At 43.7% G+C, this 12,210-nt stretch overlaps 4 protein-coding genes across 5 annotated transcripts; 3 read left to right on the top strand and 1 right to left on the bottom strand.

The window, feature by feature from the left end:
* Positions 1-115: 115 nt before the first annotated feature.
* Positions 116-2,519, top strand: LOC117791178 (protein takeout). The gene is made up of 4 exons (XM_034630857.1): positions 116-306; positions 1,553-1,642; positions 1,735-1,885; positions 1,994-2,519. Exons 1-4 carry the CDS (start codon positions 216-218, stop codon positions 2,424-2,426), a joined length of 765 nt encoding a protein of 254 aa, XP_034486748.1. The 5' UTR covers positions 116-215; the 3' UTR covers positions 2,427-2,519.
* Positions 2,520-2,662: 143 nt separating this feature from the next.
* On the top strand, positions 2,663-4,661 carry LOC117791514 (protein phosphatase 1 regulatory subunit 21). 2 transcript variants are annotated; one of them, XM_034631298.1, is made up of 6 exons: positions 2,663-2,855; positions 2,965-3,318; positions 3,389-3,568; positions 3,621-4,202; positions 4,266-4,358; positions 4,394-4,661. In XM_034631298.1, the coding sequence occupies exons 1-5, from the start codon at positions 2,799-2,801 to the stop codon at positions 4,353-4,355; spliced, it is 1,263 nt and encodes a 420-aa protein (XP_034487189.1). In that variant the 5' UTR covers positions 2,663-2,798; the 3' UTR covers positions 4,356-4,358; positions 4,394-4,661. The 2 variants fall into 2 exon arrangements, with proteins under 2 accessions (XP_034487189.1, XP_034487188.1); XM_034631297.1 differs by having other exon boundaries at positions 4,266-4,660.
* On the bottom strand, positions 4,239-5,288 carry LOC117791515 (iron-sulfur cluster assembly 2 homolog, mitochondrial). Its single transcript, XM_034631299.1, has 3 exons — positions 5,145-5,288; positions 4,666-5,093; positions 4,239-4,595 (listed from the first exon to the last, which is right to left on the bottom strand). Exons 1-2 carry the CDS (start codon positions 5,186-5,188, stop codon positions 4,676-4,678), a joined length of 462 nt encoding a protein of 153 aa, XP_034487190.1. The 5' UTR covers positions 5,189-5,288; the 3' UTR covers positions 4,239-4,595; positions 4,666-4,675.
* A 520-nt stretch (positions 5,289-5,808) lies between these two features.
* On the top strand, positions 5,809-12,191 carry LOC117790353. Its single transcript, XM_034629783.1, has 4 exons — positions 5,809-6,077; positions 6,131-7,848; positions 8,518-8,641; positions 8,705-12,191. Exons 1-4 carry the CDS (start codon positions 5,949-5,951, stop codon positions 12,059-12,061), a joined length of 5,328 nt encoding a protein of 1,775 aa, XP_034485674.1. The 5' UTR covers positions 5,809-5,948; the 3' UTR covers positions 12,062-12,191.
* Positions 12,192-12,210: the final 19 nt, after the last annotated feature.

Here is a 12,210-nt window from a genome sequence, read left to right as displayed (position 1 = left end):
AAGCTTTTGTCGTCTGAAGCTCGGTATAAAATTCGAATGCTCGGAGCATCCCGCGTACAGTGCGTTGTGATAAGTCGTCGTGCTGTGCAAAATTGGCAGCAGTAGCAGCAGCTCATAATTTTTGTGCGTGTTACATTAAGAGTTGACAATTGTTGGAAAGCCCAGTGTGCCAATTAGCAATAAATTTCGCATCACTTTCGACTTCAAAACGCATCATGTCAAAACCATCGACACTTTTATTGCTCTTGCTAATCGCTGTAGTTGCGCAGGAGACAACAAAATTTGTAACAGTCGCGCAAGATTTGCGTAAGTAAAGCTCAATAGCAGCAACAGCAAAAACAAGTGAAAATATCTTTTATGTTTATTTGCACATTTAATTATAACTCTGGCTTTGGCTTTGGAATTGAATTTGGCTGCTTTTAGGCCCACCAGCGCAGTTTATGGCCAAAACGTGATAAATTTTGTTTATGTGTGTTTAATATAAGTATTTGTTAAGTTTTGGCGTTTGGCCTGAAGGTCAGGCCACTGTAATATTCTCGAATGGCCTGCCAGGGTGACAGTCAAATATGCCAAGTCAATGTGCAGTCTTTGTTTTTGCTGTTATTGATTTTATTTTCATTAAGACCCTGTAACTTAAGCATACAAAGGATACATTCAGTTTGTCAAAAGAGATAAGTGTGTAGCAAACAGAAAAGGTTATCTACGTGTACATAATATATATCACTTATTTACTTTTAGACTGTCAAAAAAATTGAGTTATTGATGCTATACCTATTCGCTATATTCTGTTCTATATTGTGTAAAATGTCATATTTTTTATTTCGCATACTCAGTACATACTCATTCACAAAATAGCGAATAGCGAATAGAGCTAAAGAGAAAAATTGTAGATCTGTAAACGAAATGGAATTTGGTATTTGATTGATTAACAACATTTGCAAAATCTTGGAGACTTTGTAAATCATCCATTTTCAAATGTAACAAATTTTTTTCAAAGAATAAGTAAGGTCTCGCTCAGTCGAGTTTGCCCGCCTACAGCCGTTCCTACAGCCTTTCGTTTTGCAGCAGTTGCAGCGATAAACTCGAATGAAATCGTTATGCAATCGAAACTGGTCCACACCATAGTGGCATATCAGCCAGTAGATCACTTCCGCTTGCAGAGTAGGTGACACATATATTCCAACCTACTGATTTACTTAAGAGCTGTGGATATCTCACGATATCTGGGTATGTTGCCGTAGGTCATGAATGGCTTTGTTTTCACGATACATCTTACAGACAAATAACCGTGCGCTTCGACTTGACATTGAGAGACAATAATATGCTGAATCATTTGTTGTTGTTGTAGTTTTGTTGTTATACTTTAGACATTGTATGAAACAAGTTTTGTGGCCAACGAACTCTAAGTATGCGAAGTTCCAGTCAGCGAATAATCGCTGTTTTTATGAGTTATGCTGACACAATTACATACTCCCAAATTCCGTTGGACTTCCGCAAATGATTTCAATGTCATGATCAAATTGATTTCAATTAATTAATTTAATTTTTACAGCCGACAACTTCCCCAAGTGTAAGCGCGATGCAAACTTTGACAAATGTCTGGTGGATGCTGTGAACCAGGCCATACAATTGCTGAGAACTGGTTAGTAAACTCCGATATCAAGAAGATCGATTATATACCTAAGTCTGTTACCTAATTATGTATACGTTATGAACTAATTAAACTATTGGCAGGCAACAAAGAATTCGGCATTCCGCCTCTAGAGCCGCTGTCCGTGAAGAAACTAGTTATAGACGCCGGTAACGCACCCATTAATCTACGTCAAGCCTTGAAAAATGTGAAGGTGCATGATATGATCTCGACCAGCAAGATACATCGCTACAGGTAAATTAGTAGATTGCCGCCAATTCAGATTCCGATGAGGATTCCGATTCCTATTCAGAGTCAGATAGAAGATTGTTAATTTTAAATCACATTCCATTCCTTTTACAGAACCGACTTGGAGAAACATTTAATCATCTGTGATAGCAAAACGGATCGCATTGAAATGATTGGCGAATATGAAATGTCTGGACGCATTTTACTTTTACCCATTACAGGGCACGGTAAAGCCAACATTACTCTAATTAATACCAAAATCGAGCATCGTCTAATTGGAGAACCTTTCGAGAAGGATGGTGTTAAGTACATGCGTCTCAAGGAATATCGCGTTGCCATGGATCCCAAGCGTGTTTATCTGCAATTTGAGAACCTATTCAACGATAAAACCCTGTCTGAGGGTATGAATCGCTTTCTGAATGAGAACTGGGAGACCGTCTTCAACGAACTGAAGGTGGGCTATTCCAAGAGCTTTGGTACTATATTCCGCGAACTCTCAAACAAAATATTTGAAAAAGTACCTTTTGATAAAATATTTTTAAGTTAGCTTCATTAAGTATTTGGCATGTGTGTAATTTATGTATTTTTTAAAAATAGTTAATAAATTTGAAAACGGCTTCTTATCATATTTCAAATCAAAGCACCAAAGTAACGACTGTGTAATTTGAATGGCTCTGACTGGAGTATCGACTCTAGTAAAAGTTCCTATCGATATTTTCCATATATCGATATACTGATAGTATCTCTGTATTGGCATAAATCGAGCAGTTTGTCATCACTAATCTTGCAGTTTTGGCACTTTTTCTGAGCGCAAAAAAAATAACTGTGTTATTGTGCTCCTGTTTAAAGAATTGATTTAAAATTAATAAAGAAAGCTGCTCATAACTTGCCTGCCTGCCTGGCAGAGAAACTGGCTAGCATGGAGGGGAGCGTACCAGAGGCAAAGTACCAGAAACTGGCAAGCGAATACTCAAAGGTAACAGAAACAACAGCAACAGTTTACGCCCCAATTTGTAAGCGTATTTTAATCGAATTAAAATCCACATCCGCTCACGCACATAACTTACACGCACACACACATGTAGCTGCGTGCCCAAGCACAAGTGTTGAAGAAAGCAGTGTTGGATGAGCAGGCAAAAGAGGCGATTCTGCGGGAACAGTTGCAACAGAATGCAACATCTCTAAGACGGACCGAGCAGGAGGTGGATTCGTTGGGTTTTCGCAACAAACAGCTGGAGTCGCGTGTCTCGCAGTTGCAGCAAGAACTAACGCTGCACGAGCAGGCGCCCAAGAAGAAAGATCCCAGCAGGCGCGGTCTCTTGGGTGGCAGCAAACAGGAACCGCCAAGTGAAGCACCCAACACAAATGCCGCCCAAGAAGCGCTCATTTTCGAGGAGTTGCAAAAGAAAATCATGGAAAACGCACAACTGACATCATTGGTAAGCCATTTATTGCAAGGTCATAACAGCACACACACACGCTCCCTCATACAATGATTACCACCCACAGATCGATGACAAGCAACGTGACTTGTTGCTGCATACCGAACGTATTTTAGAGTTGGAACAGAAACTCGAGAAGCGCATCAGTGACCAAAATGAGGTGGAGAAACGTTTGCGCAAAGAAGTGGAAACACTGCAGCATAGAAACTGTGAACTCGAAACAAAGCTGGTCGATGCAGCCAGCATGGTAAGTTCCTGGAAACCTAGTGAAATGTTGTAATCTAATCAATTACTTGCAGCTGGGCAGTGAAGATGCCTTGAGCGCCACAGGCAGCGACAGCACGCCACTGCACAATCCGCTGCAGCAGCACCAGCACCAGCTTAACACCAATACAGCCTTACCGCTAACTGCCGAGGAGCGCATTGCGCTGCTGGAGAAGGAGACGGCGCACTGGCGAGCCCAGTACGAGGTGCTTAAACTCAACCAGAATCAGAACTATAACTTCAACTCGAACACAAATAACATGGATCTCGGCAAAACGTTGAGCGATGCCAGCATTATCTGCAGCTGCAGCACAGCTGCCGCGGGCGTCACTGTCAAACCGTGCAGTCTGGAAATCAAGTGCAGTCAGCGCGCGCGTGACTCACTGCAGGAACCACTAGAGCCACCCACCAAGGAACAGCTCATCTATAGTGTTTTTAGCAAAAAGTTCGAAGATTTACTGCGTCTCAAAGCACTGGCGGAGTCGCGTCTGCGGTCGTCTGAACAGGAAGCAGTGCATTTGCAGATTTGTTTAGAAAACGCAACGCAAGAACTGAAATCCAAGGACGAGCAACAGTCCAGTCTGGGCGGTGCACTGCAAATGCTCGAAGAGGAACTTGTAAGCAATATATATAAATACTTATTTAGCACATCATATAGTGCTTAATTAATTTATTTACAGACGACGACGCGCATTAACTATGAGGAACAGATCAGCGTCCTCACGGAACAAGTGATTAGCTTAAGCGAACAATTGGCTGCCGGCCATTGAATGATGCCTCGCCGCTTTATTGTATATTCAAGCAACAGAATATCCCGGCTACTGTCCAGGAGAGGCAACGGCTGCGTTATTGAATGGAAGCCGGAGATGTGGATACGGTTGAGAATGCTCTTATAGGCTACTGTTTAAATTATGCTACTTTCGTCACGAAGAAATTCAACAAACGGCTAACTGTAAACAGGGCATAAATCGCATTTTTCTAGGTCCAAGAGCAAAGCAGTGTGTATATAGCTGAATATATAAATTTATATATATATATGTATGTTTTAAATATTTCACTAAAGTTTAACAAACAACGTACTGCGTATTAATTACAATTTAATTGCAAATGATGAGCCACAAGAGCAGCCCTGCTCGGCCAGAGGATTGGCAACCATGCGGAATCCCTCCCTTATTAGCTCGCTGTGATAGTCGACGGTGGCACCAGTGCAATAGTCCAGGGAGATTGTGTCAATGACCACCTTGGCCTTCTCCTCGCCGAACTCCAGATCATCTTCGTTCCTCTTTTTGTCCAAATCAAATTTGTATTGAAATCCCGAACATCCCCCGCCTTCGACAGTTACGCGCAAAAAGGAACCGTCGACGCATATCTCGCGCAAACGTTTTAAGCAACTCTCGCTCAGTTGCAGTTGCTTCTGTGTATTTGTGCTAGCTGCGTCTGCAACGGTGGAATTTGAGGCGGCGTCTTTGGCGGCATAACGCAGAGAGGACGTCGAAAGTAAGAAATTTCTGCAATAGATGCTTAAGTAATGACTTCAAGTTTATTACTTCTTTAGCTACCTCTGTACTAAAGGCTTCGCAAGCTGACGCAACAAGAAAGCCATTTCTGTAATATAACGAATCCAAAAAAATCAATTTCAAGTGACAAAATCTCGTAATCAAAACAAAAAGTAACAAACAGCTGATCTGAAACGTATGCTCTATCGATAAATTCATCGCATACCGCCACCAAATTAGTGTTGGGTAAGCACTGTTCATTTAGGTGAACATGTTCACTTGTTCTTTTTTCTTGAGGTGAGACCACTTCGCTCAGTTCATCGCATAACACGATGTTTTCCTGCTGAAATAGTATCAATATTGCCAGACATCACTGTTAATAACTGCAAATTAAAATTTGAAAAAAACTCAATAATGAATTTTATAAAAATTTAAAATTTAACAAAATTAGGGTTAATATTTTAATGTTTTAATATTTTAATGAAGGCTTAAAGTTCTAAAAAATAAAACAAAAACTATATCGAAAAATCTAGAAAATATATAACAAAAAATCGCAAAATATTTACAAATTCTAGCTAAAAATAAGAAAAATATGTGAAAAAAATGCAAAAAAAAAATGCAGAGTACCTTTTATCGGAAATGTACGTATATTTTTAAGTAAAAAAATCGAACCAGATCGGAAATTTTTACTGAATGGGCAGCCCTCGTTCTTAGTCCGCACGATTTGGCAACCCTCTACGGCGCTTGCGCTTTTTTGTTTGGCTTGCGCTTCATATTTGAACGTTGTTTTTGACTTTACAGTCACAATGTATTTTTAGTAAGTGTTTAGTAAATGTGTTAAGTTTTTAGTTCATTTTGTAAGTAACAATGGCGCTTATGATTTCTGGCAATGCCAAACCAGACACAAACGTTAGGCAACGCAATCGATTTCTTGACGATCCTGAACGCGTTAAAAAAGATCTTGAGCATGAGCGTCGCATAACCCGTTTACAGCAGGTAAGACGCAGTAGCGTTGTAACATTACGAAATCAATTAATTGACTGTCTTAGGTGCGCGAGAAATCGAACAGCATGGCTCGACAAATACGTCAAGAGGTGGCAGCCGAAAAGACACGACAAGTACAAAAATTGGAGAGCATCAAGCAGAAGGAGTTGGATGTGTGGCGTGAGCATGTTATGGCCAAAAAACACCAGGACTACCGTACGTCTGTATTTCAAGTGGGCGCCGCCCATCGAGCAGCATTAGTTGAAGTTGAAAAAACTGAACAGCAAAAGCAGCAACGGATTGAAAAGATGAAAAAGTGTCGTCGCCTCGCCGCGAATCGTGCGTCCAAGCATACGCCAGCGAATGTGGTGCGTGCAACGGGAGGAAGGGACCTCAATGTGGAAGGACGCGCCACAGCAGGCACTCAAACACCACTGCAAGGAGAAACTGATGGCAAGGAGAACAGATTGAACAACAACAGAAAGGGCAAATCATCGCATTGTCCTGGCACAAGCAAGAGCAAACACACACGCGGTCATGGCAATGCCAATTCTCAGCACGAGATATGCGATGAGTTTGTAGCCCTCTCGGACAGCAGCTGCGATGATGATGATATAGAGCAGCGCCCAGTAAGTGGCCCCAATAGCAGGAAACTGCAAAAGACCCCGCCAATTATTATGGATGTCGATATCGAAAGTGAGGACTCTTTGGAGATTTGTACAAGGGACGGCATAGAGATCAACGATCGACACATACAGACCAATCGCAAATTTAGTCGTGTAGTGCATCCCAGTCCCCCAAGCAGTCCAGTTCGTCAGCAAGGAGCAGTTGCTGTTGATGCAGTCGCCTCTCGTCCACGTTTTACGCAAATCTCTGAACTGGTGCGACGCAGCACACAGGTAATAGAGAATGCGCCAGAACGCAGGCAACACCAAAAAGAGGAACAGCCAATAAACCCACCAAGCAGCCCAACGCGGTCAACTAAATCGATACCGCAAGCGCAAGCTGTCTCGCCCAAAAGGTCCCCCAACAAAGAAACTGCTCGGGCTTCACCCAAACGGGCAGAGACCCAAAAGCGTTCCTCGCTGAGAAACGTTGGAAAACAGGTCGCTCCAGCCAAAGTTATTGATGCGGGCATCAAACGCAGCACGAACTTACCACAACCGGTGGCGACTGTGGAAGCACAACCCACTGGAGTACCGCCCATGGAACAAGTGCGAATGCAACAACAGATGCCTTTGCAAGATCAGCACATGCAACTGCCTCCGGTGACCCAGCAGCAGACGCATTTGCAGCAAATGCCCATGCAGCCACTTCCTCCTAATGCCCCACAAGCAATGCAGCCACACGCTTTGTATGCAGCACCTATAATGCCAGGTTATCCTGCGCCCATGTTGCCTTATTCCATTCAAACCTATCCTATGCAACCCATGCAGCAGTATCCACAACAACAATCTACCTATGCAGCACCGCAACAGCCCATTCAAGCTGCAAGTTCCAGCACAGGTGTTGTCGCTCCACCTTCCACCAGAGCCACCCATTCTAGTGTCTCCACCACCACCACCTACGTGGTGCGTCAGAAACAGGGATCAGGAGCCGAAACTAATACAACTGGACGTGTGCAGTTCTATGATCACAATAACAAGTATTATCGCAACTACAAGGCGCCTGCCCAAGCTGTGCAGGTGCATCTACCGGACGCCACACACCTCAATGCCATGGATCATGCGCGCCTTGAGACGCAGCTCAACCAGCTGCGGGAGCAGGAGCTGGACAAATTGCGGTAAGACGGATTAAATCAATAATTTCCCATTAAAGATTGAGGCAAAATATTTTTTTTTAAGAATAAATAAAATTTAAATGCAGAATGAATTTAGATGCCAAACCATGATCAAAATGACAATCAACTTTAAGTTTGCTTCTGTTTTGACAAAGTTATGAATGTTTAATGTTGGTCAATCCTTTGACTTGACAACTTTACATGTCAAAATTTTTCTCCAATTTCCCATGATTTTTTTCAAAAAAAATGAACCATCTCAGAAACAAGTTTAAAGTTTTGTTTTGTGCTAATTACGATATAAGGAGTTGATTAAAAGTGATAGCTTTAGAATTAAAATTTTCAAATTTCAAAATTCCAAAGGGGGGACCCTTAGCATCGAAATCGAGTCTGGTCTATAATAATCGATAATAATTTAATTTCCTAAATTTACAAAATTTAAATGCAGAATTAATTAAGATGCCAAATCATGAGCAAAATGATATTCCACTTGAAAATTGGTTAAGTTTTGATAAAGTTATAAAAGTTTAAAAGTTTGGTCGGACCTTTGACCTGGCAACTTTACAAGTGAAAATTTTTCTTTTTTAATATAAATATTAACTATATACATACCAAAAATAAAAGGTTTCGGTGTTCGATTCTTGATAATAATTAATTATTAATTTACTTTTACAGCAAAGTTACCGAGCAACGCGGACAAAAGGCGCTTCAGCGCGAGCAAGTACGTCGGGATTGCGCCGAGCTAACGGAGAAGTTGGAAGCGCTGACACAACAACAGCCACAGTTGCTGCCAAGTGATGTGGGTTTATTGCATGCCTACATTTTAAATCATTCCTATTAATATTGTTCCTTTTTTGTGCAGTCTAACTTTGTACCCAGCCATCGATTTGCCGACTTAGCATCACGTCGTGAGCAGAAGTTGAATGAGGCCATGGAACAGATGCTGTTGCGTCCTGCAATTGTCACCTGCCCAGAGGTAGGCAGATCCAGGCTCAACTCGCCCAAAAAGTCATGTGGACACAGCAAATCAAGTGCTGCACATGCCATCAATGTGGGTGATCCACCAGAAGCGAAGGCAGATGACGCTGTGAGCAGTGCGAGCTGTTGCTCCTTGCTGCTGGATTATGTGGATGATCAGAGCAAACAGTTACGCACGGAGCTAAAGGGCATGCACTCCAAGTCGGCCAAGTCAATTAAATTGAAGAGTTTACTGCAACGCATTGATAAAATACGTGCCCAATTGTTGGCGGAACTGAAAGCGGGGGATATGACTGGGGACAATGCACAAAAAGTAATTGATTCCATTCGCAAGGAACGGGCAAATATCAACTCGGATATGGCTCGCAATCTGGACGAACGCGAGATGGAACTGCAGAAGAAGGAGGAGATTCTGGAACAACGATTGCGTCAATTGTATAAGCAGCAGCAAAAACTTGAGGGTCAAAAGGAACGCAAGAAGCAGGGTGACAATAATAACGAGATTATTATCAAGGTGAAAAGTGACGGCACCGTCAAGCAATACATACCCAAAGCCAAATCGCAAAGTAATCCACATCCAAAGGCATCCGATGAAGCAACCACCTCTTCATCAGCAGGGGGAAATGCAGCTTCAGCTGAAAGGCAGCAGGTAGTCGTGGAATTGACTCAACATCAAAACGTGCTGAATCATCGACAGAATTCAATGGATTCCAATTCCACAGCGTATCGAGACTTGCCACCTGTGAACTATGAGAACATTAAAGCCACAACTGCCTCAAATACGATACAAGCCCAACCGGAACCACTTCATCCGATCGTCGCTCACTATGTGCAGCGTTTATTGGCCATGTCTCAGACAACTATTGAGCAACTGGGCGTTAGCAGCTCGGAAGTGCCCACACCAACCGATTCGATCATCAATCAACCACACAATAGAAGCTCTGCCGCCGCAATAGATGAGAACCTGATTGACAATCAACGTGTGGAGCGCGTGCAGGCCTTCATCCAGGACAATCATAGTTTTATTAATGAGCTCGAGAGTACATTAATTGTTCAGCAGAAGGAGCATGAGCAACAACAAAAGGAGCAGCAAATGTTGGATAAGGAAAGCAGTGATCGCGCCTTCGATCAGATCTGGATGAATCGTTTCGCCAATAATAAGAAGCAACAGCAGGAGCAGCAACAGCAACAAAAACATTCCCAGCCACAGCAGCAACCACAAGCTCAACAGCAGCAATCACAACAGCAAACTCGACAGCCAATACAACAGCAACAATCCCAGCGAGAACCGGAACGATCCTCAATCAGTCATAGGGGCAGTCCGGGACAGACCAGACGCTCAGTTACCATTGCTCCGGAAACTGAAAGTACAAGAAACACAGCACGATCGCTGGGGAATCAAAAACCCAATCAGGTGGCTATTAGTGAAGCTACCACCACCACCACCACCTCAAGAGTGATGGAGACTCAGGTGATCAGCAGCAACCAAATAAATAAATCTGAAAATACCAGTGAAAAATCGTCAACACGTCATATGGAACGATATGAGATGCTCACAGAAAAATGCATACAGCGAATTTCGGATCTAACTGAGCTCATTAATAAGGTGCGTGGGGAGAAGCAGCGACTGGTGGAGGTTACACTGACCTCGGCTAGCGAGGGAGATCGTCATTCCACAGAGTATTTTGATTTGCCGCCAATGCAGGGACTGCAGCAACAGCGGGAGGAGCGCGGTGTCCGTACGTTGTCTGAGGGCAGCGACGCAACGCAATCAAACTCGGAGGCTTTGCCGCTGCAGAAGCACAAGCCAACGGGAGCTAGTCTGGATAGTGGCATCTCTGTGTCGCGTCCAATGACAGCAATGGGACTGGAGCTACCAGATGCTGAACCCACTTCGTTGGGTTCATCCAACCAGGGTGGTACACATCGTCGTGGCAAGGTACCTCCGGCCACAATACGTCGATATAGTCCACAGCTGGCGGCCGAGGAGCTGGCCCACGAGCTGTCCACCATTACCGAGGTGGACACGCCGGCACAATCGCATATTGTGCCTGTAACAACAATATCGGCTCCAATACCATTTCCCACATTCGAGCAATATGCACGGGAACTGCAGCTTGATGTCTCCCAAATGAATGCTGATCAAAGTGTACGGATGCAGCACGAATTCCATGAGCTTATCCAGTGTATTAAGCAAGACATTCCACGTTTGGATTATCGTCAATTTCCCAGCATCACTGCTTACCTATATGAGAGTACGGCAACCTTAACCCGTGTCCCTATGGACAGGCCTCAAGCGGAACAACCGTCGATGACAGCAGGCGAGCTAATGGAACAGATGCGTCTCAACAATGTCAGCATCCGTGAATTTCCAACTCGACGGGATTATTTACAGCAGCTACTGGAACGGGAGCCGCCCGATCAACGTGACCTAATTGACAGCGCCAGCTTGGAAAGCAGCGATTCATTCAATGTAGAGGCGGAGCTACGACAACGACGCTTGTTGAAATCCTCTTTCCGGCGTGGTCCTCCTGTCGACCTCTTGGAGATAGATGTAGCCAGCAGCACGCGACGTGAGAGCATTCCACAGAATGCTAGCACAAATATACCAAATGAGAGTCATATAGAACCCTTGTCGCGTTCCCATGTCGAGCAACCTCAAGGCATGCAACGCCCCATCAGCATGCGCCAGAGACAGCGACAGGCGAAGCAGCCCGGCAGCCATATTAGCAGCTCTTCATCGGAGCCAGAACGGCAGTCAAGAAGTCCTGGCGGTGCTTCCATTGAAGCACCACAGGAGGTCAGCCAAATTGGGCGGTCGCTCAATTTGCGCGAGTTCCTTACCAAGGAGCTGCTCAAGCATCGTAACCAACGCGTGGAGAGCGGCTCGGAGGGCACAGATGATTCCTTGAAAGGTCACTTCCTGCGATCGGTAATCGATTCTCTTTCCCGATCGGAATCACCGCACACTCCAGGCCTTGGACATGGCACAAATGCGACCAACGACAGGCAGAAGACCTCCACACCTGTTGGTTCACTACTAACCGGTCAGGATAAGAGTGGTTCATTGCACAGCTCAGACTCACAACTATTCTCAATGGACAGTCGCATCTCAGCGGTCCACTATCCCGATGGCACACCACCGATTCCATATGAACGGCAAAATTTGTCCACCGACAGAGGATCCACGGGTCGCAATTCGAAATTAAATCGCATGCCAACGAATTCATCCCGAAAATAATGATTAATTTTTCGAAATTCCCTAGATAATTATTTCAACTATTATTACTTATACAGGCATTTATTAAGCAGCGTGACAAATGCAATATCAATTTCAATTATTTATGTATATTTTTAAAAATAAAGTTTTAATAATATTGCAAACAAATT

The sequence above is a fragment of the Drosophila innubila genome, assembly GCF_004354385.1.
Source record: "Drosophila innubila isolate TH190305 chromosome 3R unlocalized genomic scaffold, UK_Dinn_1.0 2_E_3R, whole genome shotgun sequence".
Taxonomy (NCBI): Eukaryota; Metazoa; Arthropoda; class Insecta; order Diptera; family Drosophilidae; genus Drosophila; species Drosophila innubila.
The sequence above is the reverse complement of the archived record's forward strand: the minus strand, read 5'-3'. Positions and strand labels throughout refer to the sequence as shown.

Excerpts from the sequence above, each read along its gene's own strand:
- LOC117791178 (XM_034630857.1), top strand. The coding sequence starts at position 216 with ATGTCAAAACCATCGACACTTTTATTGCTCTTGCTAATCGCTGTAGTT. Across the intron at positions 1,643-1,734 it reads CATACAATTGCTGAGAACTG|GCAACAAAGAATTCGGCATT; the intron begins GTTAGTAAACTC and ends AACTATTGGCAG. Across the intron at positions 1,886-1,993 it reads AGCAAGATACATCGCTACAG|AACCGACTTGGAGAAACATT; the intron begins GTAAATTAGTAG and ends TTCCTTTTACAG.
- LOC117791514 (XM_034631298.1), top strand. The coding sequence starts at position 2,799 with ATGGAGGGGAGCGTACCAGAGGCAAAGTACCAGAAACTGGCAAGCGAA. Across the intron at positions 3,569-3,620 it reads TGGTCGATGCAGCCAGCATG|CTGGGCAGTGAAGATGCCTT; the intron begins GTAAGTTCCTGG and ends AATTACTTGCAG. Across the intron at positions 4,203-4,265 it reads AAATGCTCGAAGAGGAACTT|ACGACGACGCGCATTAACTA; the intron begins GTAAGCAATATA and ends ATTTATTTACAG.
- LOC117791515 (XM_034631299.1), bottom strand. The coding sequence starts at position 5,188 with ATGGCTTTCTTGTTGCGTCAGCTTGCGAAGCCTTTAGTACAGAG. Across the intron at positions 5,094-5,144 it reads GCGAAGCCTTTAGTACAGAG|AAATTTCTTACTTTCGACGT; the intron begins GTAGCTAAAGAA and ends CATCTATTGCAG.
- LOC117790353 (XM_034629783.1), top strand. The coding sequence starts at position 5,949 with ATGGCGCTTATGATTTCTGGCAATGCCAAACCAGACACAAACGTTAGG. Across the intron at positions 6,078-6,130 it reads GCATAACCCGTTTACAGCAG|GTGCGCGAGAAATCGAACAG; the intron begins GTAAGACGCAGT and ends TGACTGTCTTAG. Across the intron at positions 7,849-8,517 it reads CAGGAGCTGGACAAATTGCG|CAAAGTTACCGAGCAACGCG; the intron begins GTAAGACGGATT and ends TTACTTTTACAG.